Source organism: Dryobates pubescens, chromosome 14, assembly GCF_014839835.1.
Source record: "Dryobates pubescens isolate bDryPub1 chromosome 14, bDryPub1.pri, whole genome shotgun sequence".
NCBI classification, from domain to species: domain Eukaryota; kingdom Metazoa; phylum Chordata; class Aves; order Piciformes; family Picidae; genus Dryobates; species Dryobates pubescens.
Genome location: NC_071625.1, coordinates 4,381,496 through 4,407,196, shown reverse-complemented (window position 1 = coordinate 4,407,196; position 25,701 = coordinate 4,381,496). Strand labels below are relative to the sequence as shown.

The 25,701-nt window shown below is 61.8% G+C and overlaps 1 protein-coding gene across 1 annotated transcript in view; it reads left to right on the top strand.

Annotated features, from left to right (window-relative positions):
* Window positions 1-25,701, top strand: part of MROH1 (maestro heat like repeat family member 1) — a 49,928-nt gene continuing 24,227 nt past the window's right edge. Inside the window, exons 1-25 of the mRNA XM_054167215.1 lie at window positions 1-52; window positions 1,258-1,403; window positions 1,768-1,899; window positions 2,774-2,936; window positions 3,941-4,039; window positions 7,500-7,651; window positions 8,621-8,761; window positions 8,907-8,999; window positions 9,320-9,398; window positions 10,441-10,554; window positions 10,870-10,943; window positions 12,022-12,141; window positions 13,176-13,283; window positions 14,152-14,296; window positions 14,404-14,444; window positions 15,597-15,738; window positions 16,335-16,387; window positions 16,937-17,044; window positions 18,267-18,386; window positions 19,128-19,250; window positions 21,063-21,209; window positions 21,365-21,391; window positions 22,706-22,828; window positions 23,562-23,641; window positions 25,392-25,515. Of these exons, the coding sequence (XP_054023190.1) occupies window positions 31-52; window positions 1,258-1,403; window positions 1,768-1,899; window positions 2,774-2,936; window positions 3,941-4,039; window positions 7,500-7,651; window positions 8,621-8,761; window positions 8,907-8,999; window positions 9,320-9,398; window positions 10,441-10,554; window positions 10,870-10,943; window positions 12,022-12,141; window positions 13,176-13,283; window positions 14,152-14,296; window positions 14,404-14,444; window positions 15,597-15,738; window positions 16,335-16,387; window positions 16,937-17,044; window positions 18,267-18,386; window positions 19,128-19,250; window positions 21,063-21,209; window positions 21,365-21,391; window positions 22,706-22,828; window positions 23,562-23,641; window positions 25,392-25,515 (2,676 nt within the window). The 5' untranslated portion in view covers window positions 1-30. The remainder of the gene's footprint in view (window positions 53-1,257; window positions 1,404-1,767; window positions 1,900-2,773; window positions 2,937-3,940; window positions 4,040-7,499; window positions 7,652-8,620; window positions 8,762-8,906; window positions 9,000-9,319; window positions 9,399-10,440; window positions 10,555-10,869; window positions 10,944-12,021; window positions 12,142-13,175; window positions 13,284-14,151; window positions 14,297-14,403; window positions 14,445-15,596; window positions 15,739-16,334; window positions 16,388-16,936; window positions 17,045-18,266; window positions 18,387-19,127; window positions 19,251-21,062; window positions 21,210-21,364; window positions 21,392-22,705; window positions 22,829-23,561; window positions 23,642-25,391; window positions 25,516-25,701) is intronic.

Below are 25,701 nucleotides of genomic sequence, written 5' to 3'. Positions count from 1 at the left end.
CTGCCGCTGGGGAAGCTGGGGACGCGCAGCATGATGGAGTCCCGCCTCAAGCGTGAGTGCGAGGCCCTGCGCGCCCCCCGGGGGAGCTGCCGGCTGGGGACTCTCCCCGGTGCTGCCCCAGCAGGCCAGCAGCCAGCTGCTTGTGCTGGGGGAGGGTGGGCTTTGGCTGCCCTCTCCTGGGCCGTTCCCTGCCCTCCGGAGCTAGCCTGGAGCCTCCCTCCCTGCTGCACATCCCTGGGGGATTAGTGAGCTCTGGAGCTTCCCACTGGTGAGAGAGCTCAGGAGCTTCCCAAGTTAATCCCAGCTAGGCCTGGAATTAAGATCCACCCCACCTCCCTTTCATCCCCTCCCCTTCCCTCCCTTTCATTTCCTCCCCTCCCCTCCCTTTCATTCCCTCCCGTCCCCTCCCCTCCCTTTCATCCCCTCCCGTCCCCTCCCCTCCCTTTCATCCCCTCCCGTCCCCTCCCCTCCCTTTCATCCCGTCCCCTCCCCTCCCTTTCATCCCCTCCCCTCCCCTCCCTTTCATCCCCTCCCCTCCCCTCCCTTTCATCCCCTCCCCTCCCCTCCCTTTCATCCCCTCCCCTCCCCTCCCTTTCATCCCCTCCCCTCCCCTCCCTTTCATCCCCTCCCCTCCCCTCCCTTTCATCCCCTCCCCTCCCCTCCCTTTCATCCCCTCCCCTCCCCTCCCTTTCATCCCCTCCCCTCCCCTCCCTTTCATCCCCTCCCCTCCCCTCCCTTTCATCCCCTCCCCTCCCCTCCCTTTCATCCCCTCCCCTCCCCTCCCTTTCATCCCCTCCCCATCCATTCTTTATTTCTCTCCTCTTCTCTAAGGCCCAAACTGGATTTTGGCCCCCAGCCTGGGACATTTGAACCCCCCAAAAGAGACAGCTAAAGCCCAAACTGGAGAATTTGACCCCCCCTGAAGAGGGGCATTTGATCCCCAGCTGGGGCCTTGGCCCCCCAGAGAGGGGCATTTGATCCCCAGCTGGGGCCTCTAATCCTTGCTGCTGAAGGGCCAGAGACAGGGCTTTGGATGGTGCTGGCTGAGGGGGACCCCAGCAGAGGGGTGGTGAGGATGCCTGCAGCTGAGGGTGAGGCTTGGGGAAGCATGGATGAAGGCACTGCAAGGTCCTTCTCCTTCCATCAGCTTGCAGCTGGGCTGCTCTGGCAGAGTCAGCGTTGGTGTGGGGGGCAGTTCAAGCCACCAGGCTCCTGTTGGGTCCAAAGCAGGTTTCCCCCTTGCTTTGTCTTGCCCAGGGCTTGCCACAACCCTGATGGATGCCACCACGGACAAGGACCCCCTGGTGCAGGAGCAGATCTACAATGCCCTGTGCTACCTGGGGGAGTCTGAGCCCGAGGAGATCCTCCACGCCTGCGACGAGTACCTGCGGCAGCACGACAAGGTGGGCCCTGCCCTGCCCTGCCCTGCCCTGCCCTGCCCTGCCCTGCCCTGCCCTGCCCTGCCCTGCCCTGCCCTGCCCTGCCCTGGGCTGCTGCCTCTGCAGGGGGAGGGTCTGGCCTGCCAGGCTGTGGGGAGCAGCTGGCTGAGAAGCTTGCCCCAGGGGTGGCCCAGATGGAGGAGTGGTGCTAAGGTGGTGCCATGGGTGAGAAGTGGGACTGAGAGCGGTTGGTGGGAGCGTGCTGCTGCGTAGTGGAAAGGCTGGCTGGGCCCTTGCTGGGTGTCTCCTGGCCCCAGGAGCTCTGGGCCATGCCCTGGGGCAGCTGTGTGGCCTCCCCTTGGCCAGCTCTTTCACCATCCCCTTCCAGCTGGCTTATCCTCACCGGGTGATCATCCTGAAGGCCATGGAGACGGTGGTGAGGAACAACATCAGCCTCTTGGACAAGAGCACAGTGAAGGTGGTGATCTTCCTGGCCTCTAATGAGATGACCAAGTCAAAGGTAGAGTCCCAGATCTTCCCTTGACACCATCATGCTGGTCAGGCCTGGGGCTGGCCCACTGCTAGAAGTTACTGGGACCCATTTCTGGAAGAGAGGTTTGGGGCTCTCCAGAGGGACCTGGTCAGGATGGCTGGCTGAGACCAATGGGATGAGCTGGACCAAGGCCAGGAGGGCTGCAGGCTGGGGACACAAGACCTGGAAAGTGCCTGGTGGGAAAGGCCCTGGGGGTTGGTGGCAGCAGCTGGAGAGGAGCCAGAGAGTGCCCAGCTGGCCAAGAAGGCCACCAGCAGCCTGGCCTGGAGCAGCCCCAGGCTGGGCAGCAGGAGCAGGGCAGGGATGGTGCCCCTGGGCTGGGGAGGCCAACCCCTTGAGTCCGGGGGTCAGGTTTGTGCCCCTTAGTCCAAGAAGAACCTTGAGAGGCTGGAAGTGTCCAGCAAAGGGCAATGGAGCTGGGGAAGGGTCTGGGGAACTTGTGAGGAGCAGCTGAGGGACCTAGGGGTGCTGAGCCTGGAGCAAAGGAGGCTGAGGGGAGACCTTGTGGCTCTCTGCAAGTCCCTGAGAGGAGGCTGCAGCCAGCTGGGGCTGAGAGCTCTTGAGCCAAGAGCAAATGGCCTTAGGTTGCCTCAGGGGAGGTTGAGGTTGGCCATGAGGAAGAATTTCTGCCCCTTGAGGCTTGTGCAGGCCTGGCCCAGGCTGCCCAGGGCAGTGCTGGAGTCCCCATCCCTGCAGGGTTTCCAGGCCCTGGAGCTGTGGTGCTGAGGGCCATGGGCTGGGGGAGCCCTGGCAGTGCTGGGTCAGTGGTTGGACTTCCCCTGGCGCCGGCAGCCAGCCACGGCCCTGCCTCACACGTCCTGTCCTGCCATGGCTTCCCTAGGAGGTGATCAGGGACTGGCAGCAGGCTGCCAGCAGTGTGCTGGTGGCAGTGGGCCAGTGCTTCATCAACAAGGTGATGGAGGAGGTGCTCACCAAGTTCCAGCCTGGCATCCTGCCTCACTACTTCGTCCTGCAGACCTTCGCCAACCTCTCGGTGTCCAACGGTGAGGAGGGGACCTGTGCCTGCTCCTCCAGGCTGCAGAGCCATGGCAGGCTGCTGTGCTTTGGGGGGGTGTCTGGGGTGCTGGAGCTCAGGGTGTTCCTCAAGAGCTCTGTGCTGGGGCATCTCTACCTTGTCATGTCTGCTGAGCCAGCCAAGGGGCTTCAGAAGAAACTCCTGGATCGCCTGTGGCTTAGAGCTGAGCCTGGTGGAGATGTGTTGAGGAGGCCAAGGGTCCCCTGGGGACATGCAGCAGAGTGTGGCCAGCAGGACAAGGGAGGCTCTCCTGCCCCTCTGCTCTGCCCTGCTCAGCACACAGCTGCACAACTGGGGCCAGGGCTGGGCTCCCCAGCTCACAGACTGGGAACTGCTGCACAGAGGCCACTGGAGGCTGGGAAGCTGCTGAGAAGACTCTGAGGAGGGAAGAGTGAGGGAGCTGGGGCTGCTGAGCCTGGACAGGAGAAGACTCAGAGGGAATCTTCTCAGCATCTGCAGGGTGGGGGACAAGAGGCTGGGGCCAGACTCCTGCCAGTGGTGGCCAGGGACAGGCCAGGGGGCAGCAGGCACAAACTGGAAGCCAGGAGGTTCCCTCAGGAGCAAGCTCTTGGCTTGGAGGCTTCTGAGCCCTGGAGCAGGCTGCCCAGAGAGGCTGTGGAGTCTCCTTGTGTGGAGAGCTTCCAAAGGCAGCTGGGCATTGGGATGCTGGGCACCTGCTGGGGGTGCCCCTGCTGGAGCAGGGGGCTGCCCTGGGGGAGCTCCTGAGCTCCCTGCACACCACACCAGGCTGGGAACTTGCTGGGAACTTTATGGCTCAGAGGTTGAGCTCCTGCCACACCAGAGGTGTCTCTGCTGTGTGGGGCTCTGGTCACCAGCTCCCACCTGGAGCTGTCACCATCTCTTGTAGCCAACTCCTGCTCCTGGCTGTGGTGAGCAGGGGTCTTCAGGTCCCTGTGATGGGTCTGTGTCCAGCTGTTGGCCACATCTGATCCTCCCCTGCTTCCTCCCCAGTGTTTGGAATGGTGCCTTTCCTCAACTCCATCCTTGGGACCATGCTGCCCATGCTGGGGATGGCCAAGCAGGACCACATGAAGGCTGTCTTCTGCTATGGTAAGGTCTTTGTGGACCTGCTGGGCCCACAGTGGGGTTGGATGTCCTGTGGGAGGGTTCTTCCCTTCCCTGGGGAAGGAGCTTGCTTGGACTGTCCTCAGCTGCTTGGGAGCAGGACCCTGGCTGGCTGTGGGGTGGGATGGAGAGCTGACAGCCTCAGGTCACTGAGATCCACCAGAAGTCCTTCTCCATGTCCTGCCTGATCTGAGCCACTCCTGTTTCATGGCCCAGTGAGTGCTGGTGGACTCTGTGTTCTCCTGGCCATGGATGCTCCAGAGCCATCCAGCTGAGGTGCCCATGCTGGTGGGATGGGGAGGGAAGGAGGATGTGCTCTCAGAGACCCTCTTGTAAAGCAGGTTGTCCCTTTGCTGGGACCATGAACCTGGCAGCTTGTGCAGCCCAGGGGTAGCCCTGGCAGGACAGGAGGCCAGGACCTGGTGATGGTGCTGGGCCAGCTCTTGTCCAGGCCTCTTCTGTAATTGTGCTGGAGCTGGCTCCAGGATGTGACCCTTGGGGTGGGCTGGCAGGGTGTCATGGGGCTTCCTCCTCCAGCCCTGGCCTCACCAAAGGCCACCATTGGTGCTGAGGGCTTTCATCACCTCAGGGAATGCTTGAGGTTGGAAGACAACTTTGAGCTCCTGGAGTCCAGCCAGTGACCCAGCACTGCCAGGGCACCCCCAACCCATGGCCCTCAGCACCACAGCTCCATGGCCTGGAAAGCCCTGCAGGGATGGGGACTCCACACTGCCCTGGGCAGCCTGGGCCAGGCCTGCTCAAGCCTCAGAAATTGTTCCTCATGGCCACCCTTGAGGGCAGCCTCAGGATGTTGTGCCTGACCTGTTTGGTGGCCTTCTGGGACAGGGCACTGAAGTTGGTGGGCAAGGGAAGAGCAACTGAAGTCTCCTCCCTGGACCTGTGCCAGGTGCTTGCCACTGCCCCCAGGACATCCTGGTCCCAAGAGGGGAGGCTGGGGATTGTGGTCCAACCCAGAGGGCTGGCCAGTGGCCTGAGGTCTCACTGGAGATCCTGCTGGCACCTGGAGCAATTGTTGGGGTCCTTGGGGCGGTTTTGCAGCTCCTTGGGGGCCCCAGTGCAGGGGCACAGGCACAAGGAGGTGAGGCCCTGCCCTGCAGGGTGCTTCTGTGGAGCCTGAGGCAGGCCCAAGGTGAGGACAGAGATGTGGCTGTGGGGACTCAGCCCAGGTGTGGCACTGCCTGTGGCCCTCACATCAGCCTGGCTTGCAGCTGGGGAGGGCCTGCTCAGCCAGACACCTTCACTCCATCCAGGCAAGCTGCTTACAGGTGTCTGCAGAGGGACCAACCCAAGCTAGGGTGTGCTGACTCCTGCCTGAAGAGCAAATAGGGGCTGGGTGGGCTCTAGATGTCGTCTCCTGCTCCTGAAAGGTGCCAGAGGAGAGCTGGGGACCTTTGAGCCCCTTCTGAGGTGGGACTCCCATTTCCAGCAGGATGAGCTTCTCCCTGCAGCCTTGGACCCTTCTGCAGCACAGGGATGTCCTCTCCTGCCACTTCCCCTCTCTCAGGGCTGTGGGGAGCTCCTGGCCACACAGACACCCAGGTCTTGTTCCTGAGGGTGATGATCCTCTCTTCTGGTGGGCAGGGCAGTACTTGTGGAGCCTCTCTGGCAGGGCACCAGCTGGGAGGCAGCAGGGGTGAGGAGAAGCCATGTGATGAGCTCCTTGTGGCTCTGGGGTGAGGTCATGCAGTGACTCAGCATCTCTGCTGGGAATACACAGCTGCTGCAGGGGCAGAGCCTGGGCCACCTCAGCCCCCCCAGCATGGGCAGGCCCAGGGCTGCTCCTCAGGACCTCCCTCTGCCTCCTCCTTGGCTGGGGCAATGTGGGCACCTCCAGTCACGTTTGGTGCAGGGTCCCTGAGGGCTGGTGTGGCCTTGAGTGATTGCCCAGCCTCAGGGCTCATGGTGGCCTCTCTGTGCCATGTGGGCATCGAGGGCTGGGCACCACCAGGCTCTGGGGTGAGCAGCTGATGGTGTGGGCACCAGGCAGACCACACCAGCCAGGCTGTGCTCCTCCAGTGTGACCTGGGCTCAGCTGCTGCTCTCCTTCAGTCTCACATCTTCTGGTCTTCCATCAGCACAGGGGAGGCCACCCCTGGAGTGCTGGCCTCAGCTTTGGGTCCCTGCCTCCAAGAAGCACCTTGAGGGGCTGAAGGTGCCCAGAGCAAGGGAGCTGGGGAAGGGTCTGGAGAACAAAGAGAAGGGCCTGGGGAACTTGTGAGGAGCAGCTGAGGGAGCTGGGGGTGTGGAGCCTGCAGCAAAGGAGGCTGAGGGGAGACCTTGTGGCTCTGCAAGTCCCTGAGAGGAGGCTGCAGCCAGCGGGGGCTGAGAGCTCTTGTGCCAAGGGCTGGGGCAAGAGGAAGCAGCCTCAGGTTGCCCCAGGGGAGGTTGAGGTTGGCCATGGGGAAGAATTTCTGCTTCCTTGAGGAAGCTGGCAGAGCCTCCCCATGCAGGGCTGGATGAAGGAAGGGAGCAGCTGTGTGTCCCCAAGCACTGTGTGGAGGCACAGTGGGGTCCATGTCTGCTGCTCCTGGGGCTTGGAGCTGGAGGAGCTGAAGCGCAGGCAGAGAGGCATCTCCTGGGGCTGGGGTAGCCAGGCAGGCCTTGCAGCCTGTCTGCTATGTCCATGTCCAGAATCCTGTGCTCTGGATGGAGACTTGGAGAGCTGATGGAGCTCCAGGGGGTCCATCTGAGCACCTGGAGCAACATCCCATGCTGGAGCTCCTGAGCCTGGAGCCTTTCCTGTGTCCTTCACTGTTGGATTGATCCCAGATCACAGCAGGAGGGTGTTGGCACCCTTAGACCTCCTGCTATTATGTGATCCCTCAAGTGACCCAGGAACCCCCCAAAAGCCCTGCAGAACCCCACCAACAAGCCCTGGGGAGCCCTGTAAAGTCAGGAGGAGCCCCATAAGGTCCTGGGAAGCCCCATAAACCCTTGGGGAACTACCTGAAGCTATGAGGAGCCTCACAAACACATGAGGAAGCCCATAAAGCTCTGGGGAGCCTTGTGAAGCCTATGAAGAACCCCACAATGTTCTGGGGAACCATAAACCCCAGAGCAGTCCCCTCAAGCCCTGGGGAACCTCATAAGGCCTGTGAGGAACCCTCTGAAGCCCGTGAGGAGCTGCGTAAAGCCCATGAGGAGCCCTGTAACGCTCTGGGGAGCTTTGTGGAACCATGAGGGACCCCATCAAGTTCTGGGGAACCCTATGGAGCTCTGAGGGAACAAGAAAAGCCCTTGAGGAAGCTCACAAAGGCCTGGGGACCCCCAGGAGTCCCTGGGGACCCCCAGCACGACCTCCTCTGGGGGGGTCTGCGAGCTGCGGTGCGTCTGCCGGCCCCTGAGCGGTGCCCAGCCCGGCAGTGACCTCCTGCTGGGGCTGGCACAGCCCTGTGGAGCCCCTGAGCCCTGGTCTGCCTCCCAGCTCTGCAGCACTTCAGTGAGAGCATCCAGGAGTACCTGGCCAACCTGGACCAGGCCCCGGACCCCACGGTGCGGAAGGACACCTTCTCCAACGAGCTCTTCAGCGCCTACGAGGTGCTCTTCAGCAGCTGGCTGCAGCACCGGGAGCCCAAGGTGAGCAGCGCCGCCTGCCGGGGGCCCGGCCTGCACGGCAGGGACAGCTCAGCCGCGGCAGGGGGCTCACAGCCCCAGCCGGGCTGGCCCGGGAGGGCTCCAGGGCTGGGCCACCTCCCACCTCCCCGGGCAGCCTGGGCCAGGCTCTCCCCACCCTCAGGGTCAAAAATGTCCTGCTTGGATCTGCCTCAATCTCCTCCTCTAATGTGATGGAGCTGTGGGGTGGCTTGTGAGTGATTTTTGGATCATGCAGTCCAGCCACTGAGCCAGCACTGCCAGGGCACCCCCAAAGCATGGCCCTCAGCACCACAGCTTGGGAACCCCCCCAGGGATGGGGACTCCAGCACTGCCCTGGGCAGCCTGGGCCAGGCCTGCACAAGCCTCAGAAATTGTTCCTCATGGCCAGCCCCAACCTCCCCTGGGGCAACCTGAGGCTGCTTCCTCCTGGCCCAATGCTTGGCCCAAGAGCTCTCAGCCCCCCCTGGCTGCAGCCTCCTCTCAGGGGCTTGCAGAGAGCCACAAGGTCTCCCCTCAGCCTCCTTTGCTCCAGGCTCCACACCCCCAGCTCCCTCAGCTGCTCCTCACAAGGTCCCCAGACCCTTCCCCTCCTTCTCCAGACCCTTCCCCAGCAACCTTGCCCTTCTTTAGGCATCTCCAGCCCATCAAGGTCCTTCTGGGAGTCAGGGGCCCAAAGCTGAGCCCAGCACTCCAGGGGTGGCCTCCCCAGTGTCCCCAGCCCAGGGGCACCATCCCTGCCCTGCTGCTGCTGCCCAGCCTGGGGCTGCTCCTGGCCAGGCTGCTGGTGGCCTTCTTGGCCAGCTGGGCACTCTCTGGCTCCTCTCCAGCTGCTGCCACCATCCCCCCAGGGCCTCCCCAGGCAGCCTGAGGAGCAGCTCCATGGAGGGCTGTTGCCCCAGCAGGTCCATCCATGGCCTGGCCACCTTCTCACCTCCTGCTGTCCCCCTGCAGCTGCGCCTGGCTGTGGTGGAGGCTCTGGGCCCCATGAGTCACCTGCTGCCTGCTGAGAAGCTGGAGGAGCAGCTGCCCAGGCTGATCCCAGGCATCCTCTCGCTCTACAAGAAGCACACAGAGGCCTTCTACATATCCAAGGTTAGCTGCTCGGTCAAGGACCCGTCCCCAGCTCCACTGTGATCCCTCCTGCTGCTGAGCTCAAGCCTCTTGGGACCACCTGAGCTCCATTCCCACCTGGAACTGACTTCCTGGTGGGAGCCACGAGCTGTCTCTTGTTGAACAGAGCCTCTGCCAGATCCTGGAAGCCTCGGTGGACATCGGCAGCCGCAGCCTCGACGCCCAGCTGGACGCTCTCCTGGCCACCCTGCACCCCCAGGTAGGCCTTGGGCAGGCAGGTGGGGTCTGCCATGGAGCATGGCCCTCAGCTGCAGCTGCTGGCAGCTTCCTTGGAGCAGTCTGGGATTGTCACTGCCATCTCCTGGTTGTGCCTCCCTGAGGTTCCCAGCTGCTTTGGCCGCCCCTGGTTCCCCAGCCCCTGGCTCTGGTGCACGAGGCGTTCAAGGATCCGTGAGCTGGGCTGGGTTGGCCAAAGCTGGAGCAGCTCTGGCTGCAGCAGAGGGAAACCAAACACATCAATTAATGCACTCATGGGAGGTGCTTCTGCTGGGGGCCCTCACTGGAGCTGTCTCTCCCCAGATCTGTGTCCCTGCAGACCCAGCTGTGCCCTTGACTGTGAAGAACCACACCGAGGTCCTTCGCTGCTTCACCGTCTTGGGTAAGGAACTGTCCCCAAGTCTTCTGCACCTTTGGGTCAGGCCCTGTGGGTGTCCTGCCCTGTGGTGGGTGCTCTGCCCTTGCTGTTCTGTGACCTTCTCCAAGGAGTTGTGTGTGGTGGATGGAGGGGTTTGATTCCCCTGCTGCCATCTGGGCTTGGGGGATGGACATCTCTTAGCTGCCTGGGAAGATGGGAGGAGAAGGTGGTGGTTGATGTCCTGGCTCCAGCCCACAGCTTCAGGCTTGCAGATGGCAGCAGCTCTGCCCAGGTGTCCCTGGGCAGCACAGAGTCCAGCATGGCTGGGACTGGAAGGAACCTCTGGAGATCATCCAGCCCAACTTTTCACAGTCAGCAGGGACATCTCCAACCACAGCAGGTGGCTCAGAGCCCCAACCAAGCTGACCTGAGATGGTTCCAGGGCTGAGGCATCTCCCACCTCCCTGGGCAGCCTGGGCCAGGCTCTCCCAGTGTAGAATTTCCTCCTGAGCTCCAGGCTCTATCTCCCTCTTCCAGTTCAAACCCAGCACTCCTGGTCCCACCACAACCCTTCCTGAGGAAGGTTCCCCACAGCACTCTTCTAAGTCCCATGATGTCCTGGAAGGCCACCCAGAAGGTCTCCCTGGAGCCTTTTCCAGGCTGAACAGCCCCTGAGTCTCCAGCTTCTCACCCACCAGCCCCCACAAGTCCTTCTCCACTCTCCAGGCCTTCACTCCCAGCCTGGAGTGATGGCAGAGGTTGCCCCAGCCCATATTCATGGCCTTGGCCTGGGCCTTGTTGAACCCCATGAGCTTCACAGAGCCCCACCTCACCACCCTGACCAGGTGGTGCTGGGTGGCATCTGGCCTGCAGAGCATCAGCCACACCTCTCAGCTCGGTGCCATCTCCAGGCCTGCTGCGGGTGCCCTCGAGGGAGGCTCCACATCACAGCAGCCACAGCCCCCAAGGCACTTGGGGTGGGATGTCCCCATGCAGGGGCTGTGGTGCCTGTGTCCCTGAGGCTGTGACCTGGTTGTTAACCATGCTGGTTGGTTTGGTTCCACAGCCTGCTCCTTCCCTGACCGTGTCCTGGCCTTCCTCCTGCCCAAGCTGGAGAGCAGCAGCGAGAGGACTCGTGTGGGGACCCTGCTCATCATGAGGCAGATCATCAACAGTGCCTGTGAGTGCCTGCCCCCCTCACCCTCCCACCAGCCTTGGTGAGGTCTTGAGGGGTTCCAGATGGGCTTTCTCCTCCTTCCAATGAGTTCTTCTCCATCACCCCTCCTCGTTCTTCTCCTGGGGTGAGGAGCTGGATCCCAACCTTGGCTGCAGGCTGAGGGGAGGAGGAAGCTGGGCTGCTGGCCCATCCAGCTGGGAAGGGGGTGAGGGATAAAGCTCTCCCTGATGGGAAAAGGGGTGTTTGGGATCAGCAACTCCACCCTTGGCATCTCGAGGGCATCACCAAGCTTCAGAGTCCATCTTTTTGCCCTTCCAGCCTCTCAGATGGAGATCAAGAAGCCCTTTATTATGTCATCCATGAGGCTGCCTCTGCAGGACAGCAGCAACAAGGTGAGCTGAGCTTCTGCTCCTCCAAGGTGTCTCTTAGGAGGTGGGAGGTGAGTTCTGGGGTCCTGCACAGCCCAGCTGTCCTCCTCTGCCTCCTGCTGCTCCTCTCTCTCTTGGCTGAGACTGGGGCAGAGGTCCTCCCAGTGATGCTGGAGGACTTGAGGACATGGGGACGTGGTTTCTTTGTCCTGTGTGAGAACCACATCTGAGCATGGCTGTGACACATGGTCCTGCCTGAAGCTCTTCCTGGGACCAGCACTGGGTGGTGGTGACTCAACCCATGTGGTCCCAGGCTGTCTCTTACTTCCCCCCCAAAAACTTGGCTTTGCCAGATGGAACCACAAATGGTGTGGCCATGGGCTCCTGGCCAGTCCCCTCCGGACACCACAGAGGCAGGAGGTTGTCCTCCTGTTTGATGATCCCACCCCTTGAGTTCTGGGCTCAGCTTTGGGCTCCTCACTCCAGGAAGGGCCTTGAGGGGCTGGAGATGTCCAGGGAAGGGTCTGGAGAAGAAGGAGAGGGGTTTGGAGAACTTGTGAGGAGCAGCTGAGGGAGCTGGGGGTGTGGAGCCTGGAGCAAAGGAGGCTGAGGGGAGACCTTGTGGCTCTCTGCAAGTCCCTGAGAGGAGGCCTGGTTAGGGTTGGGGTCTTCTTCCAAGTATTGGGCCAAGAGGAAGCAGCCCCAGGGGAGGCTGAGGTTGGCCATGAGGAAGAATTTCTGCCCCTTGAGGCTTGTGCAGGCCTGGCCCAGGCTGCCCAGGGCAGTGCTGGAGTCCCCATCCCTGGGGGGTTTCCAGGCCCTGGAGCTGCGGTGCTGAGGGCCACGGTGTGGTGCTGCCCTGGCAGTGCTGGCTCACTGCTTGGACTCCAGGAGCTCAGAGGTCTCTTCCAACCTCAACCATTGCACGCTGTGAGCGCCGGGCGGTTGCCCCTCTGCTTTGTCCGGCTGCCGCTGGCAGGTCCCAGAGCCAGGGGCAGGGCTGCGCGGGGCCTGCGCTCAGCCCGGCCGCAGCGGGGAGCCGCCGAGGCCCGCGGTGACGCCCGCGGTGAGGCCCACGGTGACGCCCGCGCCGCGCCCGCAGGTGAAGCGTGCCGTGGTGCAGGTGATCAGCGCCATGGCTCACCACGGCTACCTGGAGCAGCCCGGCGGGGAGGCCATGATGGAGTTCCTGGTGCGGCAGTGCGCCCTGCCCTCGCAGCCGGTGAGCGCGCCCCCTGCGCCCCCAGAGCGCCCCCTGCCGCCCCGGCTCCCCGCCGCCCCGGCCCCCCGCGCCCCCAGAGCGCCCCCTGCCGCCCCGGCCCCCCGCGCCCCCAGAGCTCCCCCTGCCGCCCCGGCTCCCCGCCGCCCCGGCCCCCCGCGCCCCCAGAGCACCCCCTGCTGCCCCGGCCCCCCGCGCCCCCAGAGCGCCCCCTGCCGCCCCGGCCCCCTGCGCCCCCAGAGCGCCCCCCGCCGCCCCGGCCCCCCGCGCCCCCAGAGCGCCCCCTGCCGCCCCGGCCCCTGCTGCCGCTGCTCCAGCCAGACCCCTGCCCGCGGCGGCTCTGTGCGGCCGCTGCCTCCAGGCTTTGGCCTCAGCGGAGCTGTGGAGCCGCAGCGGCCTCCGGCTGTGGCAGCGCTCTGCTGTGCTTCACCACCCTTTGTCCTTGGGGTATCCCCTTTGCACTCCCCCTGCCCAGCAGATGTTCCCCTTGCCACTTCCCTTGCCAGCAGGTGTCCTCAGGGTGTCCCTCTGACTGTCCCCCCTGCCAGCAGATGTCCTCAGGGTGTCCCTCTGACTGTCCCCCCTGCCAGCAGATGTCCTCAGGGTGTCCCCTTTTCTGTCCCCCCTGCCAGCAGATGTCCTCAGGGTGTCCCCTTTTCTGTCCCCTTTGCCAGCAGATGTCCTCCTTGCCATCCCCACTACCCCACCCCTCACACAGCAGCACTGCAGCTTCCTCCCCATCTTCTCCACATGACCTAGTCTGCTTCTGGGACAATGAGGAATGAGGTCAAACCTCAAAAACTGGAGAGATGCTGGAGGGCCCAACCAAACCCACCCCTGGGCTCATCCCCTTGACCCTCAAAGAGCAGCAGGGTTGATGGTCTGGGCTGCAGAGCTCCATGGAGCTCCTGTGGTTCTTGGATTCTTCCCATTCCTCCCAGCCTGCCGTTTGCCAGCTGTGCCACCTCAATGGCTTGGGAAGGGCGGTTGAGTTGGCACCATCCATGGTGAGCTGCACTTTCCTCCTGCTCCAGCAGCCCAAAAAGCAGCCCCTGGACTTGGATGACCTCACCAGTGACAGTGTCCAGAGCATCAGTGTCAACACACTCTTCCTCCTCAGCACCACCGTGGACAGGATGAACAACGTGAGTCTGCAGAGGCCTTGCCCCCTCTGGGGAGGTTGGTGCTGGCCCCACATCTGCTGCCCTTCACCTGATGGGTCCCACACTGCCCTTGGCACCACCCAGGTGACATGCAGGATTCTTTATCTGCCAGGTGGGATGGGGTGTCACCACTCTCACCTCTCGCAGGAGCCATTGTTCCTCCAGGAGCAGGGCAGGGGGCTGGGCTGGGGAGGTGTCCTCCTGAAGGAGCAGGTGTGAGCTTCTCCAGGGCTGGAGCAAGGTGGTGGTGCTGGATGTCCTCAGGTCAAGAAACACATGAACCTGTTGGAGCAGGGCCAGAGCAGGCCACAGCAATGATGGGAGGGCTGGAAGCTCTCTGCTGTGAGGCCAGGCTGAGAGTGTTGGGGTTCTTCAACTTGGAAAAGAGAAGTCTCCAGGGAGGCCTTCTGGTGGCCTACCAGGACTTTATGGGACTTAAAAGAAAGCTGTGGGGCGACCTTCATCAGGAGGTGTTGTGGTGGGCCCAGGGGTGCTGGGTTTGACTGGGAGATGGAGCCTGGAGCTGAGGCAGAAATCCTGCACTGGGAGGGTGTGGAGAGCCTGGCCCAGGCTGCCCAGAGAGGTGGGAGATGGCCCAGCCCTGGGACCATCCCAGGTCAGCTTGGCAGGGCCATGAGCTCTGGTTGCTGATGGGCCCGTGGTTGGACTCCACTGAGACCTTGGAGGTCTCTTCCAACCCATTCCATGGCTCCAGGAGCTCTCCCAACAAAAGCCTTGGCTCAGAGGGCTTGGGGAAGCTTCCCCATCAGCAGGAGACCTTTGTCCTGGCATCTCCTGTTGTCTCCCACTCAGTCCCCTGCTCTGGTCCCACCTCTGCTCCTCCTGGCAGGTCCTGTGGCCATACCTCCTGGAGTTCCTGACCCCCATCCAGTTCACCAATGCCCTCACCCCGCTCTGCAAGAGCCTCATGTGTTTGGCCATGAAGAAGCAAGAGGAAGGAGACAACAGCTCCCTCATCCGCTACGACCTCAACGGTCAGTGCTGGGAGGCACCGGCGGCTGGGGACGGCCCCGCCGGGCCGGGCTGAGCTGCTGGGCTCCTCCTTTGAGACTCTCTGACATCTTCTTTCCCATCTTTGCAGCCAATCTTCCTTCACCCTATGCCCTGACAACGAGGCTGCTGGTGAGTGGCTGGAGGAGGTCTTCCTGTGGCTGTAGACCCCCAAAAAGGATGTTCTCCAAGGTGTGGGGAGGTGCTCTCCAGCTTTCTCCACTCTGCAAAGCCAGTTGGCAACCAGAGCTGGGATGCTGGCTTCATGTTGGACCTCTAGAATCAGGTCCTGGATGTTCCTAGTCCATTCCATCATTACCCAGCTCATTGCACTAAGGTAGCTCCAACACTGACACTGAGGTTCTCCTCAAGTGGTGTTTCTAGCATTAAACACAACACACCTCAACAGTTTGATCTTGGTCCAGATCTGTCTCTGCTGAGCCTGGACAGGAGAAGACTCAGAGGGGATCTTCTCAACATCTGCAGGGTGGGGAGGAGGAGGCTGGGGCACCAGTGACAGGCCAAGGGGCAGCAGGCACAAACTGGAAGCCAGGAGGTTCCCTCAGGAGCAAGCTCTTGGCTTGGAGGCTTCTGAGCCCTGGAGCAGGCTGCCCAGAGAGGCTGTGGAGTCTCCTTGTGTGGAGAGCTTCCAAAGCCTGCTGGGCACCTGCTGGGGGTGACCCTGCTTGGCCTGGGTGAGCCTCAGAGGTCCCTTCCCATCCCACCAGGCTGGGACTGGGGGATCCTTCCAACCTCACCAACACATCCAAAGAAATCTCCCTCCCTGCCTCCCTCCCTCCCTGCCTCCCTCCCTCCCTGCCTCCCTCCCTCCCTGCCTCCCTCCCTCCCTGCCTCCCTCCCTCCCTGCCTCCCTCCCTCCCTGCCTCCCTCCCTCCCTGCCTCCCTCCCTCCCTGCCTCCCTCCCTCCCTGCCTCCCTCCCTCCCTGCCTCCCTCCCTCCCTGCCTCCCTCCTTCCTTCTCCTGGCCCAGATGGACCAAGAGCTCAGACACCCAGAGCTGTGGTGCAGATCTCCAGCTGTCCTTCCAGGGCTTTGAGAAGCTGTTCCTCAGCCCTGGGCTCTGCTTTCCTTCACCCAGTGTGGGAGGATGTTCTCCAAGGTGTGGAGAGGGAGGGAGAGGGAGTCGTAGCTGGGTCTTGAGTTGTCCTGTGGCCAGCCCGTCACTTCCACTGTCAGGTTCCTGTGCTGTGTGTCCTGTGCTCTGCCCCACACCCTGGGGGTGACTTTCCCTTCTCTGACCACCGTTCCATCTCTGACCTTCCAGGTGGTTTCCTCCCAGCCCTACGCCGGGGACAGCCGGGGGGCGGCCGCGCTGCGCCTGCTGGGTGTGCTGCACGCCAGCGTCCACCCCGCGCTGCAGCCGCTCTGGGCCAAGAAGGTTCCTCTCTTGGTGGAGCACATAGAAGGTAGGATGAAGCTTCTGCTGGAGGCAACTTCTCCAGGCTGGGCTGGAAACCTGGGGATGTCCAAGAGTGAGGTGGGGAGCTGCTCATGGGCCTGGTAACCTGTGGGTATGTTGAAGATCTCCCAGGAAGTTTTGTGTCCTGTCACACAGAAGGGTGGGGTGGGAAGGGACCTCTGGACACTGTCCAGTCCAAGCAGGGGCACCCCCAGCAGGTGCCCAGCATCCCAATGCCCAGCTGGCTTTGGAAGCTCTCCACACAAGGAGACTCCATAACCTCTCTGGGCAGCCTGGTCCAGGGCTCAGAACCCTCCAGGCCAAGAGGTTGCTCCTGTGGGAAGTATCCCCAGGGGAGGTTGAGGTTGGCCATGAGGAACAACTGAAGCTTGAGCAGGCCTGGCCCAGGCTGCCCAGGGCAGTGGTGGAGTTCCCTATCCCTGGAGGGGTTTCCAAGCTGTGGTGCTGAGGGCCATGGTTTGCGGGTGCCCTGGTAGTGCTGGGTCAGTGGTTGGACCCCAGGAGCTTAGAGGCCTCTTCCAACCCAAACAATTTGCTGTCTCTGTGGGGAGACACCAGTGTCCAAAATGTGCTTGCTCCTAGAGAACACTGAGAAGTCCCTGTCCCAGAAGGAGTGGGAAGAGAAGCTGCTGCTGGTAAGTCCTCGTGCTGAGGAGTCACCAGGGTGCAGGGGATGCAGGTCTGCTCATGCAGGCCATCAGCCTGGGGCTGGCTTGTCCAGAGGTCTGTGGCTGGCAGAGGTGGTCACTCAGTCACACCTCCAGGTCTTGTCACCACAGGAGAGGAGATCTGGGCCAAGCTCAGGGGGTGGCTGCAGGAAGGCTTAAAAATGAGCTTTGTGAGGCTGCTTTGGGTGGGTTGGAGAAGAATGGTCCCAGGAGTGTCCCCTTGGTTAATTAGTCTGAAAATAGGGCATGGGAAGCAATTACAGCTGAGGAGCACTCATCCTGCTCCTCTGGTGGGCTTTGGGCCCTGCTGATCTTGGGAGAAGAGAGACTTGACCCAGAGGACAGAGGCCCAGCTGTGGGGGGGGTTGGCTCTGGGGGGGGACAGCCTGTGGAGATGAAGCTCTGTCTGGGTCTCACCAAGCTCCTCATGGCTTCTTTATTGTCCTCCTCTCCCCCTCCTGGCTGAGGCTCCTTGGCTAGTGAGGAGGCTGCTCTAGGATGTGCTTCCTCCCCCAGTTCCTGCAGGAGACGCTGGTGGCCGTGGCAGACGGCGCCTGGAGCTGCCACTTTGTGACGGAGATGTGCCGGCAGCTGGCCAGCTACAACGGCTTCCCCCTGGAGAAGGTGAGGGGGGGCAGCAGGCACAGCAGGGCCTCCTTCTGCCAGCAGCTCCGTGCTGGGGCTTGGAGTCATCGAATCAGTTTGCTTGGCAGAGACCTTTGAGGTCCTTGTGGCCGAGGGAGGGAGGGAGGGCGCTGTGCCTGTCCTCTCCGTGCTGCTGAAACCCACCTGCAGTGCTGGGGCCAGCCTTGGAGTCCTCGGCACAGCAGACGTGGAGCAGGGCCAGAGGAGTCTGTGAAGGTGATCTGAGGGCTGGAAGGTCTTCTCAGTCTCCTTAGTTTGACTGATTTTGAAGAGATTCTAGAGGAGGGCAGTGGTCCCAGCTGGGTGGTGGGACCCAGTCAGGGAATGGTTTAGGTTGGGAAAGACCTTTGAGCTCCTGGAGTCCAACCAGTGACCCAGCACTGCCAGAGGGCACCACCAAACCATGGCCCTCAGCTCCACAGCTTTGAAGCCCCTCCAGGGATGGGGTCTCCACCACTGCCCTGGCTAGGAGGAGGACAGGAGATGCAGCAGGAGGTTGGCAAGGTGTCTGGATGGGCTTGGAAATGCAATGCTGGTCAGTCCAGACCTGATCCCTCAAGAGCTCCCAGCCAGGCTCCTCTGGTTCTGGTGCAGCTTGTGTTGCATCTGCAATGGACCTGGTTGGACCTGCTGATCTCAAAGGGCTCCTCCAACCTGGACAGCTCTGTGATTCTGTGCTCTGCAGGGCCTGTAGCTGAGCAGAACCTTCATCTTGGTTCTTTCTGGTGCAGAAGGAGCCCAACAACCCATTTCCAGTGCTGGGGTGGGCTGGGACTCCCCATGCTGGAGAGGGCAGAGGACAGTGGAGATCTCCCCATAGTGGCTCAGGAAGGAGGAGCTGTCCCATGGGCTGCTGAGGGTGTCTCTAGAGGGGTGTGGGAGCCATCAGAGCTGAGCCCATCTTGGCTGGTCACCAGGGGCTGGCAGGACTTCATGCTCCCTCTGTCATGGTGACTTTGTTCCTCTTTGGGCAGCAGCAAGGCTTTGGTTCTACCTGGTCCTGGCTCTGATGGCTGCAGTTGGCTCTTTCTTGGACAAGGCACTGCTCTGTGGTGCTCCCAGTGTGCCAGCTGCCTACAGCTGGGCTCCACTCTCCACCTTCAGGGTGCTGTGAGGAGTCACCTGTGTGTGACCAAGCTCAGTCTAGCCACCAGGGCTCTTCAGGTCTTGTGTGGTGGTGATGTTCCTCTTGTCCTTCCAGAACTTCCTCTATAAATGCATTGGGACCACGCTTGGGGCCTGCACCAGCAAGGACCTGGTGCAGAAGCAGCTCCAGGAGCTCCTGGAGACAGCCAGATACCACGAGGAGGCAGAAAGGGAGGTGAGGCCTTGTGCTTGATGTACCAGGAGTCATCCTGAGGGATCAGGAGAGCAGCCCTGCTGTGCTGACCTCTCTGTGTTGGTGCCACCATGCCTGGCCTGGGCAGGTACCTGCTGCAGAGTGTCTGGGGGGTTAATTTGGGTGACTGGGCCCAGAAGCTGCCTTGGAGCTGAGGTTGGCTTCAAGCTCTTCCTCCTCATCCTGGCCAGATTCCAGCTTCACCACTCCCCAGCTTCTCTTCACCCTTGGCCATGTTCTCCATCCAACTTGATGGCCCCAGCGCTGAGCTGTCCCACTCTTGGTAGCTGCAGGACAGCCTGCTCCTAGTGGCCTGGCTTTGCTCCAGCTTCTGCAGCTCCATCAAGGGCTGCTCTTCAATAAACCACTTGTGGAGCTCCAGCTTGCTGGACCTGCTGCAGCTCCAGCAGCAAGGCAAGACCTGCTCAGCCTGCTCTGCTCTTGCTTCTGGCCAGCTCCTGTCTCCTGTAGAGCTGCTGCTAGCTCCATGTTGTGTCCATCCCAGCCCTCTGGCTCCTCTTGAGCTGTGTCACCTGCACAGTGACAGCCTTCCTGTCCCCCCTGTCCCTTGGAGACATGTCCCAGGCCTTGGAGAGGCTGCTGGAGCTGCTTCTAGCTGGCCATGGCTCAGCAGCCGGGATGGAACTAAGAGCCAGTGTCCCTGTAGGTGTCACCTGGGGCATGGGTGGCTTCCTCCTCATCAGTTGTCTCCTCTTCCTCCAGGGCCTTGCTTCCTGCTTTGGGATCTGTGCAATAAATCACCTGGAGGAGACCTTGGCCAAGCTGGAGGAGTTTGTTCGCTCTGATGTCTTCAAGAAGTCCGTGGGGCTCTTCAGCATCTTCAAGGTGAGAGCCACCAGGGCCTGCTGAGCTTCGAGCAGCTGCTGTCCCTCTGGGACTGGGACACCCCCAGCCTCTCCAGGAGCTGCTCTGGGCATGGGAGGCTGCTTGGGATGAGCAACCAGTTCCTGGGTGTTCTCTCCAGCAGACTCATCTCCTGCTGAAGCTGTTTTGGTGCTGGATGAAGCTCAGGAAGGCTTCAGCTTGGCTCCTGTGTGCATCAGGGAAACCTGGAGCCATGGAATGGGTTGGGTTGGAGAAGCCCTTTAAGATCATGGAGTCCAACCATGCTCTAACTCATCTAAAGCTGGGGCAAAACCCTCAGCACCACAGCTCCACAGCCTGGAAACCCCTCCAGGGCAGCCTGGGCCACCTGCACAAGCCTCAAGGGGCAGAAATTCTTCCTCATGGCCAACCTCAACCTCCCCTGGGGCAACCTGAGGCTGCTTCCTCTTGGCCCAATGCTTGGCACAAGAGCTCTCAGCCCCCCCTGGCTGCAGCCTCCTCTCAGGGACTTGCAGAGAGCCACAAGGTCTCCCCTCAGCCTCCTTTGCTGCAGGCTCCACACCCCCAGCTCCCTCAGCTGCTCCTCACAAGTTCTCCAGACCCTTCTCCTTCCCCAGACCCTTCCCCAGCTCCCTTGCCCTTCTCTGCACACCTCCAGCCCTTCAAGGTCCTTCTTGGAGTCAGGGACCTAAAGCTGAGTCCAGCACTCCAGGGGCACCATCCCTGCCCTGCTGCTGCTGCCCAGCCTGGGGCTGCTCCAGGCCAGGCTGCTGGTGGCCTTCTAAGCCACCTGGGCACTCTCTGGCTCTGCTCCAGCTGCTGCCACCAGCCCCCCAGGGCCTTTCCTACCAGGCACTTTCCAGCCCCTCTGCTCTCAGCCTGGAGCCCTCCTGGCCTTGGTGGGACCTGAGGGCAGGACCTGGCACTGGGCCTTGGTCCAGCTCATCCCATTGGCCTCACCCAGCCAGCCTGGCCAGGTGCTTCTGGAGAGCCCCAAACTTCTCTGGAGAGTTCCAAAGCCCTCTGGAGACCCTCAGATTCCTCTGTAGATCCTTCAAACCCTCCAGTAGTTCAACACTCCCCTCTGACTTGGTGTCCTCTGCAAACTTCCTGAGGGTGCCTCCATCCCCTCAGCTTACCTTGACCAGATTGGGCCTTGTGTGCCTCCCCACAGGGCTCTAGCTGGTACCACTGGAGGCAGATTGGGGTTTGTGCCCTGGACAGTGACATCCTGTTGGTGGAACTCATGCTCAGATGCTTGATGCTCCATCAGGCCTTTGCAGCTCACTGCTACCACCAAAGAAATGGGAGCTGAAGGTCCAGGATGAGCTTGTAGGGCTTCTGTCTTCTTGAGGGCACCTTCAGCACCCAGGGGATGGGAGCTGAAGGTCCAGGATGAGCTTGTAGGGCTTCTGTCTTCTTGAGGGCACCTACAGCACCCAGGGGATGGGAGCTGAAGGTCCAGGATGAGCTTGTAGGGCTTCTGTCTTTTTGAGGGCACCTACAGCACCCAGGGGATGGGAACTGAAGGTCCAGGATGAGCTTTTAGGGCTTCTGTCTTCTTGAGGGCACCTACAGCACCCAGGGGATGGGAGCTGAAGGTCCAGGATGAGCTTTTAGGGCTTCTGTCTTTTTGAGGGCACCTTCAGCACCCAGGGGATGGGAACTGAAGGTCCAGGATGAGCTTTTAGGGCTCCTGTCTTCTTGAGGGCATCTTCTGGTGGCCCAGTGGCCCATCTCCTTGCAAGAGCTGGGAAGAGCCAGGCTCAGCCTCTCCCCTAGTCCCCCCCAGTGACCTCCTGCCCCCCTCAGGACCGCAGTGACAGCGAGGTGGAGAAGATCAAGAGCAGCCTGATCCTGTGCTACGGCTACGTGGCTGCCTACGCGCCCAAGGAGCTGCTGCTGCCCCGGATCGAAGCCGACATCCTGAAGAACATCTTCCAGTACTTCAACACCAAGGTGAGCTGCTGCCACAGCCCCTGCTCCCTGGGGAGGGAGAGGACACCACCTGGGTGAGAGCTGCCAGAGCTGCTCCGGGCGGGCGGCCGCCGGGAGGAGGGTGGCCGCGGAGGTCTGCCCCCCGCCGTCGCTAACTCTCGTGTTCTCTTGTTCAGGTTCTGGGCATAAAGGTAGAGACCAAGGTACAGTGTGAGGGTCAACCTGACCTGCTCCTCCTGCTCTCTCTGCCTCTTTGCTCTGGGTTCCCCTGCAGAGCAGCTCTCTCTTGACCTCACGGCGGCACCGCGGGGACCAGGAGAGCTGCAGGAGCTTCTGCTGCTCCCTGAGCTCCTGGACTTGGCTCCTGGTGTTGGAGCCTGGTGCTTGGAAGTGCCCAAACTCGCAGCAGAAGGGAAGGGGAAGAGCAGAGCTTGTAGGGTGGAGACTTGGTGAAGGTGGTGGTGGAACACCGAAGGCTTGTTGGCCTCCCCTGGGTGCTTGTGGCCAAGCTTGCTGGTGGACCTGAGCTTGTCACCTTCCACCCTTCGCGCTGAGGTTGTGCCTGCCCTGGGTGGAAGGAGCTCGCGGAGCTGTGCCCACCTTGGGTCTGTCCTGGTGGCAAAATGAAGGTCCCTCCTTGGAGCTGCTGGGGGGCTTCAGGCTCTGCTGTGGTGGGAGTCTCACCCACCTGCCCATGGGGAGGCAGCTCCTCCAGCTTCCTACACGTGAGGAGCCTTGTGGACACCAGAGACTGAGCCACCACTCAGTTCAAAGCCACCAGCTTTCCTGTCTCCTCCTGGAGCAGTCCCTCGAGGGGAAGGGGTTGAGTGCCAGGTGGTTTCTCTTGAGGACAAGGAGGAGCTGAGGGTTGCTGTTCCCCTCTTGAACAAGAAGAATGCTGCTGGCTAGATGAAGTGTCAGGCCAAGGACTTCTTCCCCAGGCCCCACTAATGCCTTTTCCTTCTGGGCTCCTGCTGGCACTAACAGCTTCTGGAGAACATCTCCAGCCCCTCAGCTGGGACCTTCTTGCTCAAATGCTCCTCTGGCTGCCTAGGATGAGGGGAGAACTTTGACTGGGGTGTCTCCTCTTGACCCCACATCAGCTTGGCAGTGCTGGGTTAATGGTTGGACTCAATGTCTTAAAGGTCTTCTCCAAGCTCAACCCTTGCACGATGCTACGACTGTCGCAGACACTGAGCTCTGCAGGAGAAAGAGCTCCTGGTGACTCCCAGAGCCACCTTGAGCTCCTTGGTGAGCAGAGGGAGATCCTGGAGGACTGTCCTCATCCCAGCTGCTGCCAGGGAGCTCCAGCTAGCCTGTGACACCGGGGACAGGGTGACCACCAGAGAGCCTGTAACGCGGCCCCAGGGCAGAGCGCTGAGCCCACACGCTACTAACCCCTGCTGAGCTCTACCTGAGCGCCACTTGTGCAGGGCCACCAGTGCTGGGTGGGATGAGGAATTCTGGCTCTGGGCTAGGCTTGGTCTTCACTTCTCCCCCACTGTTTCTGCCCTCAGGACCTGACCCTGAAGCTGTGCCTGATCAGGAGCATCTGCATGATCAGCCAAGCCATCTGCAGCGGCCTCAAGGGTGGGGACTTCGTCTTCTCCCGCAAAGCTGAGCTGGTGGCACAGATGGTGGTAAGGGCAAGCCCTGGGGGTGGCCTGCCTGAGAAGGGGACACCAAGGGAGGTTCCCAGCACGTGTTGCTGAGGGTTAAGGCTGGAGGTGTGGGCTGAGTGTGTCCAGCTCGGGGATCTTCAGCACACAGAGACAGGGACCTGGTGGAGCCTGGGTAGAGGAGGTCACAGTGATGATGGGAGGGCTGGAAGCCCTCTGCTGAGGCTGGGAGAGCTGGGGGTGTTCAGCTTGGAGAAGAGAGAGGTCCAGGCAGACCTTCTGGTGGCCCTTGCAGGACTTCAGGTGGCCTAGAAGAGTGCTGGGGAGGGACCTCCATCAGGAGGTGGTGTGGTGGGCCCAGGGGTGCTAGGTCTGGACTGGAAGAGGGAGATGGAGCCTGGAGCTGAGGCAGAAATCCTGCCCTGGGAGGGTGTGGGGACCCTGGCCCAGGCCTGGGACCAGCCCAGGTCAGCTTGGCTGGGACTGTGAGCAACCTGCTCTGGCTGGAGATGTCCCTGCTGTGACTGCAGGGGGGTTGGACTGGATGGACCTCCAAAGGTCTCTTCAACCCAGCCCAGTCCCTGAGCTCATCATCTCCATGACCGTGCTGACCAAGGCGGGAGGTTGCAGTGCATCATATGGGCTGTGGGGAAGCACCTGGTGGCTCCTGACTGACTGCCATCAGGTTTGGGCCATGCCCCAAGTGGAAGAGGGCTGGAGGTGACCAGGACCCTGTCCTTGCTCTCCCCGGCAGGAGCTGATCAAAGCGGAGCCGCCGGAGGCGCTGCGGACGCCGGTGCGGCAGCGAGCCATGGTCGCCTGCACCTACCTGGTGTATCCTTCCTCCCTCTCCATCCCACTGGGGGTGCTGCTGGACATGCTGCCCCTGCTCCCTGCTTTGTGCCCTTGGGCTGCTGGCCAGATGCTGCTCGTGGTGGAAACATGGACAGAGCTGTGCTGGTGGTGTGGTTGAGCTCAGCTGGCAGAGTCCCTCAGCGCTCTGGGGTGTGCAGGGAGCTCTGGGGCTCCCCCAGGGCAGCCCCCTGCTCCAGCAGGGGCACCCCCAGCAGGTGCCCAGCATCCCAATGCCCAGCTGCCTTTGGAAGCTCTCCACACAAGGAGACTCCACAGCCTCTCTGGGCAGCCTGCTCCAGGGCTCAGAAGCCTCCAAGCCAAGAGCTTGCTCCTGAGGGAACCTCCTGGCTTCCAGTTTGTGCCTGCTGCCCCCTGGCCTGTCCCTGGCCACCACTGGCAGGAGTCTGGCCCCAGCCTCTTGCTCCCCCACCCTGCAGATGCTGAGAAGATTCCCTCTGAGTCTTCTCCTGCCCAGGCTCAGCAGCCCCAGCTCCCTCACTCTTCCCTCCTCAAGAGTCTTCTCAGCAGCTTCCCAGCCTCCAGTGGCCTCTGTGCAGCAGTTCCCAGTCTGTGAGCTGGGGAGCCCAGCCCTGGCCCCAGTTGTGCAGCTGTGTGCTGAGCAGGGCAGAGCAGAGGGGCAGGAGAACCTCCCTTGTCCTGCTGGCCACACTCTGCTGCATGTCCCCAGGGGACCCTTGGCCTTCTTGGCCACCTTGCTGGCTGATGGGGACCTTGTTCCCCCCCAGCACTCCCAGTTCCTTCCCAGCAGCTCCCCCTCTCCCCTGGACTGGGGCAGGGGTTGTTGCCCTCTCCTGAGGGGCAGGACCCTCCCCTTGCCCTGGCTGAGCCTCAGGAGGTTGCTCTGGCCACCTCTCCAGCCTGGGCAGCTGTGGCTGGGTGGCAGCAGAGCCTGCAGGGTGTCACCCCTGCTGCCAGTCTGGGCAAGCAGCCAGCTGGTTGAGGCCCCCAGAGAGCAGGCAGTTCTTGTTGGCTTCTGCAGTGAGTGTCCTTGGTGGAAGGCCCTGAGCCAGGAGCCTGCTCTGGATGACGTGGAGGTGGCTCCTGGGCCACAGCTAAAAATAGCCAGCGTGGCCCAGCTCCTGACACACATCCTGCTAGCACTGCTGCCCCTGCTGGGACCTGCTGCTGCTCAGCCTGGAGCCAAGGAGCACCACTCATGGAGTGGTTGAAGTTGGAAGGAACACTGGTGTCTCCTCACAGAGACAGCAAATTGTTTGGGTTGGAAGAGGCCTCCCAGCTCCTGGAGTCCAGCCACTGACCCAGCACTGCCAGGGCACCCCCAAACCATGGCCCTCAGCACCACAGCTGGGAAACCCCCCCAGGGATGGGGCCTCCAACACTGCCCTGGGCAGCCTGGGCCAGGCCTGCACAAGCCTCAAGGGGCAGAAATTGTTCCTCATGGCCAACCTCAACCTGCTTGGCCTGGGTGAGCCTCAGAGATCCCTTCTCATCCCACCAGGCTGGGGCTGGGGGATCCTTCCAGCACATCCAAAGAAATTCCCCTCCCTCCCTCCTCCTTTCTCCTGGCCCAGATCCTGTCCCACCAGACAGGTACCAGACCTTTAAGGTTCTTTCAACCCAAACCATGTCATGACTTCCTCTTGTCCTATCATCTCTTCCCTGGGAGGTGTGCTGAAGTCCCACAGGGGTTGGAAGGTCCTCCCATAGCCCTCCCTGCATCCCTGGTGCTTCCTTAACCCAGGCCCAGCGTCCTGGAGCCCCACCTCAGTGACCCTCACAGGACAGAGCTGCTGGACACCTGCCTGGCTGCTGTGCTGGCCCTGCCTCCACTGGACAGGGAGGAGAATGGAGAAGATGCTCTCAACAAGGAGGTGAGGAACCAGCATGGGCTGTGGTGGGCAGGGAGCTGGAGCTACTCCTGTACTGTGACCTGCCTGCCTGGAGCAAAGCTGGTGAGGAGCTGATGTCTGGGGGGACACTGGAACTGTGCTCATGGCTGCTCCAGGGCCTTGCTTTTGGGGCAGCAGGTTTTAGAGTCCTGGAACTGTTGATGTTGG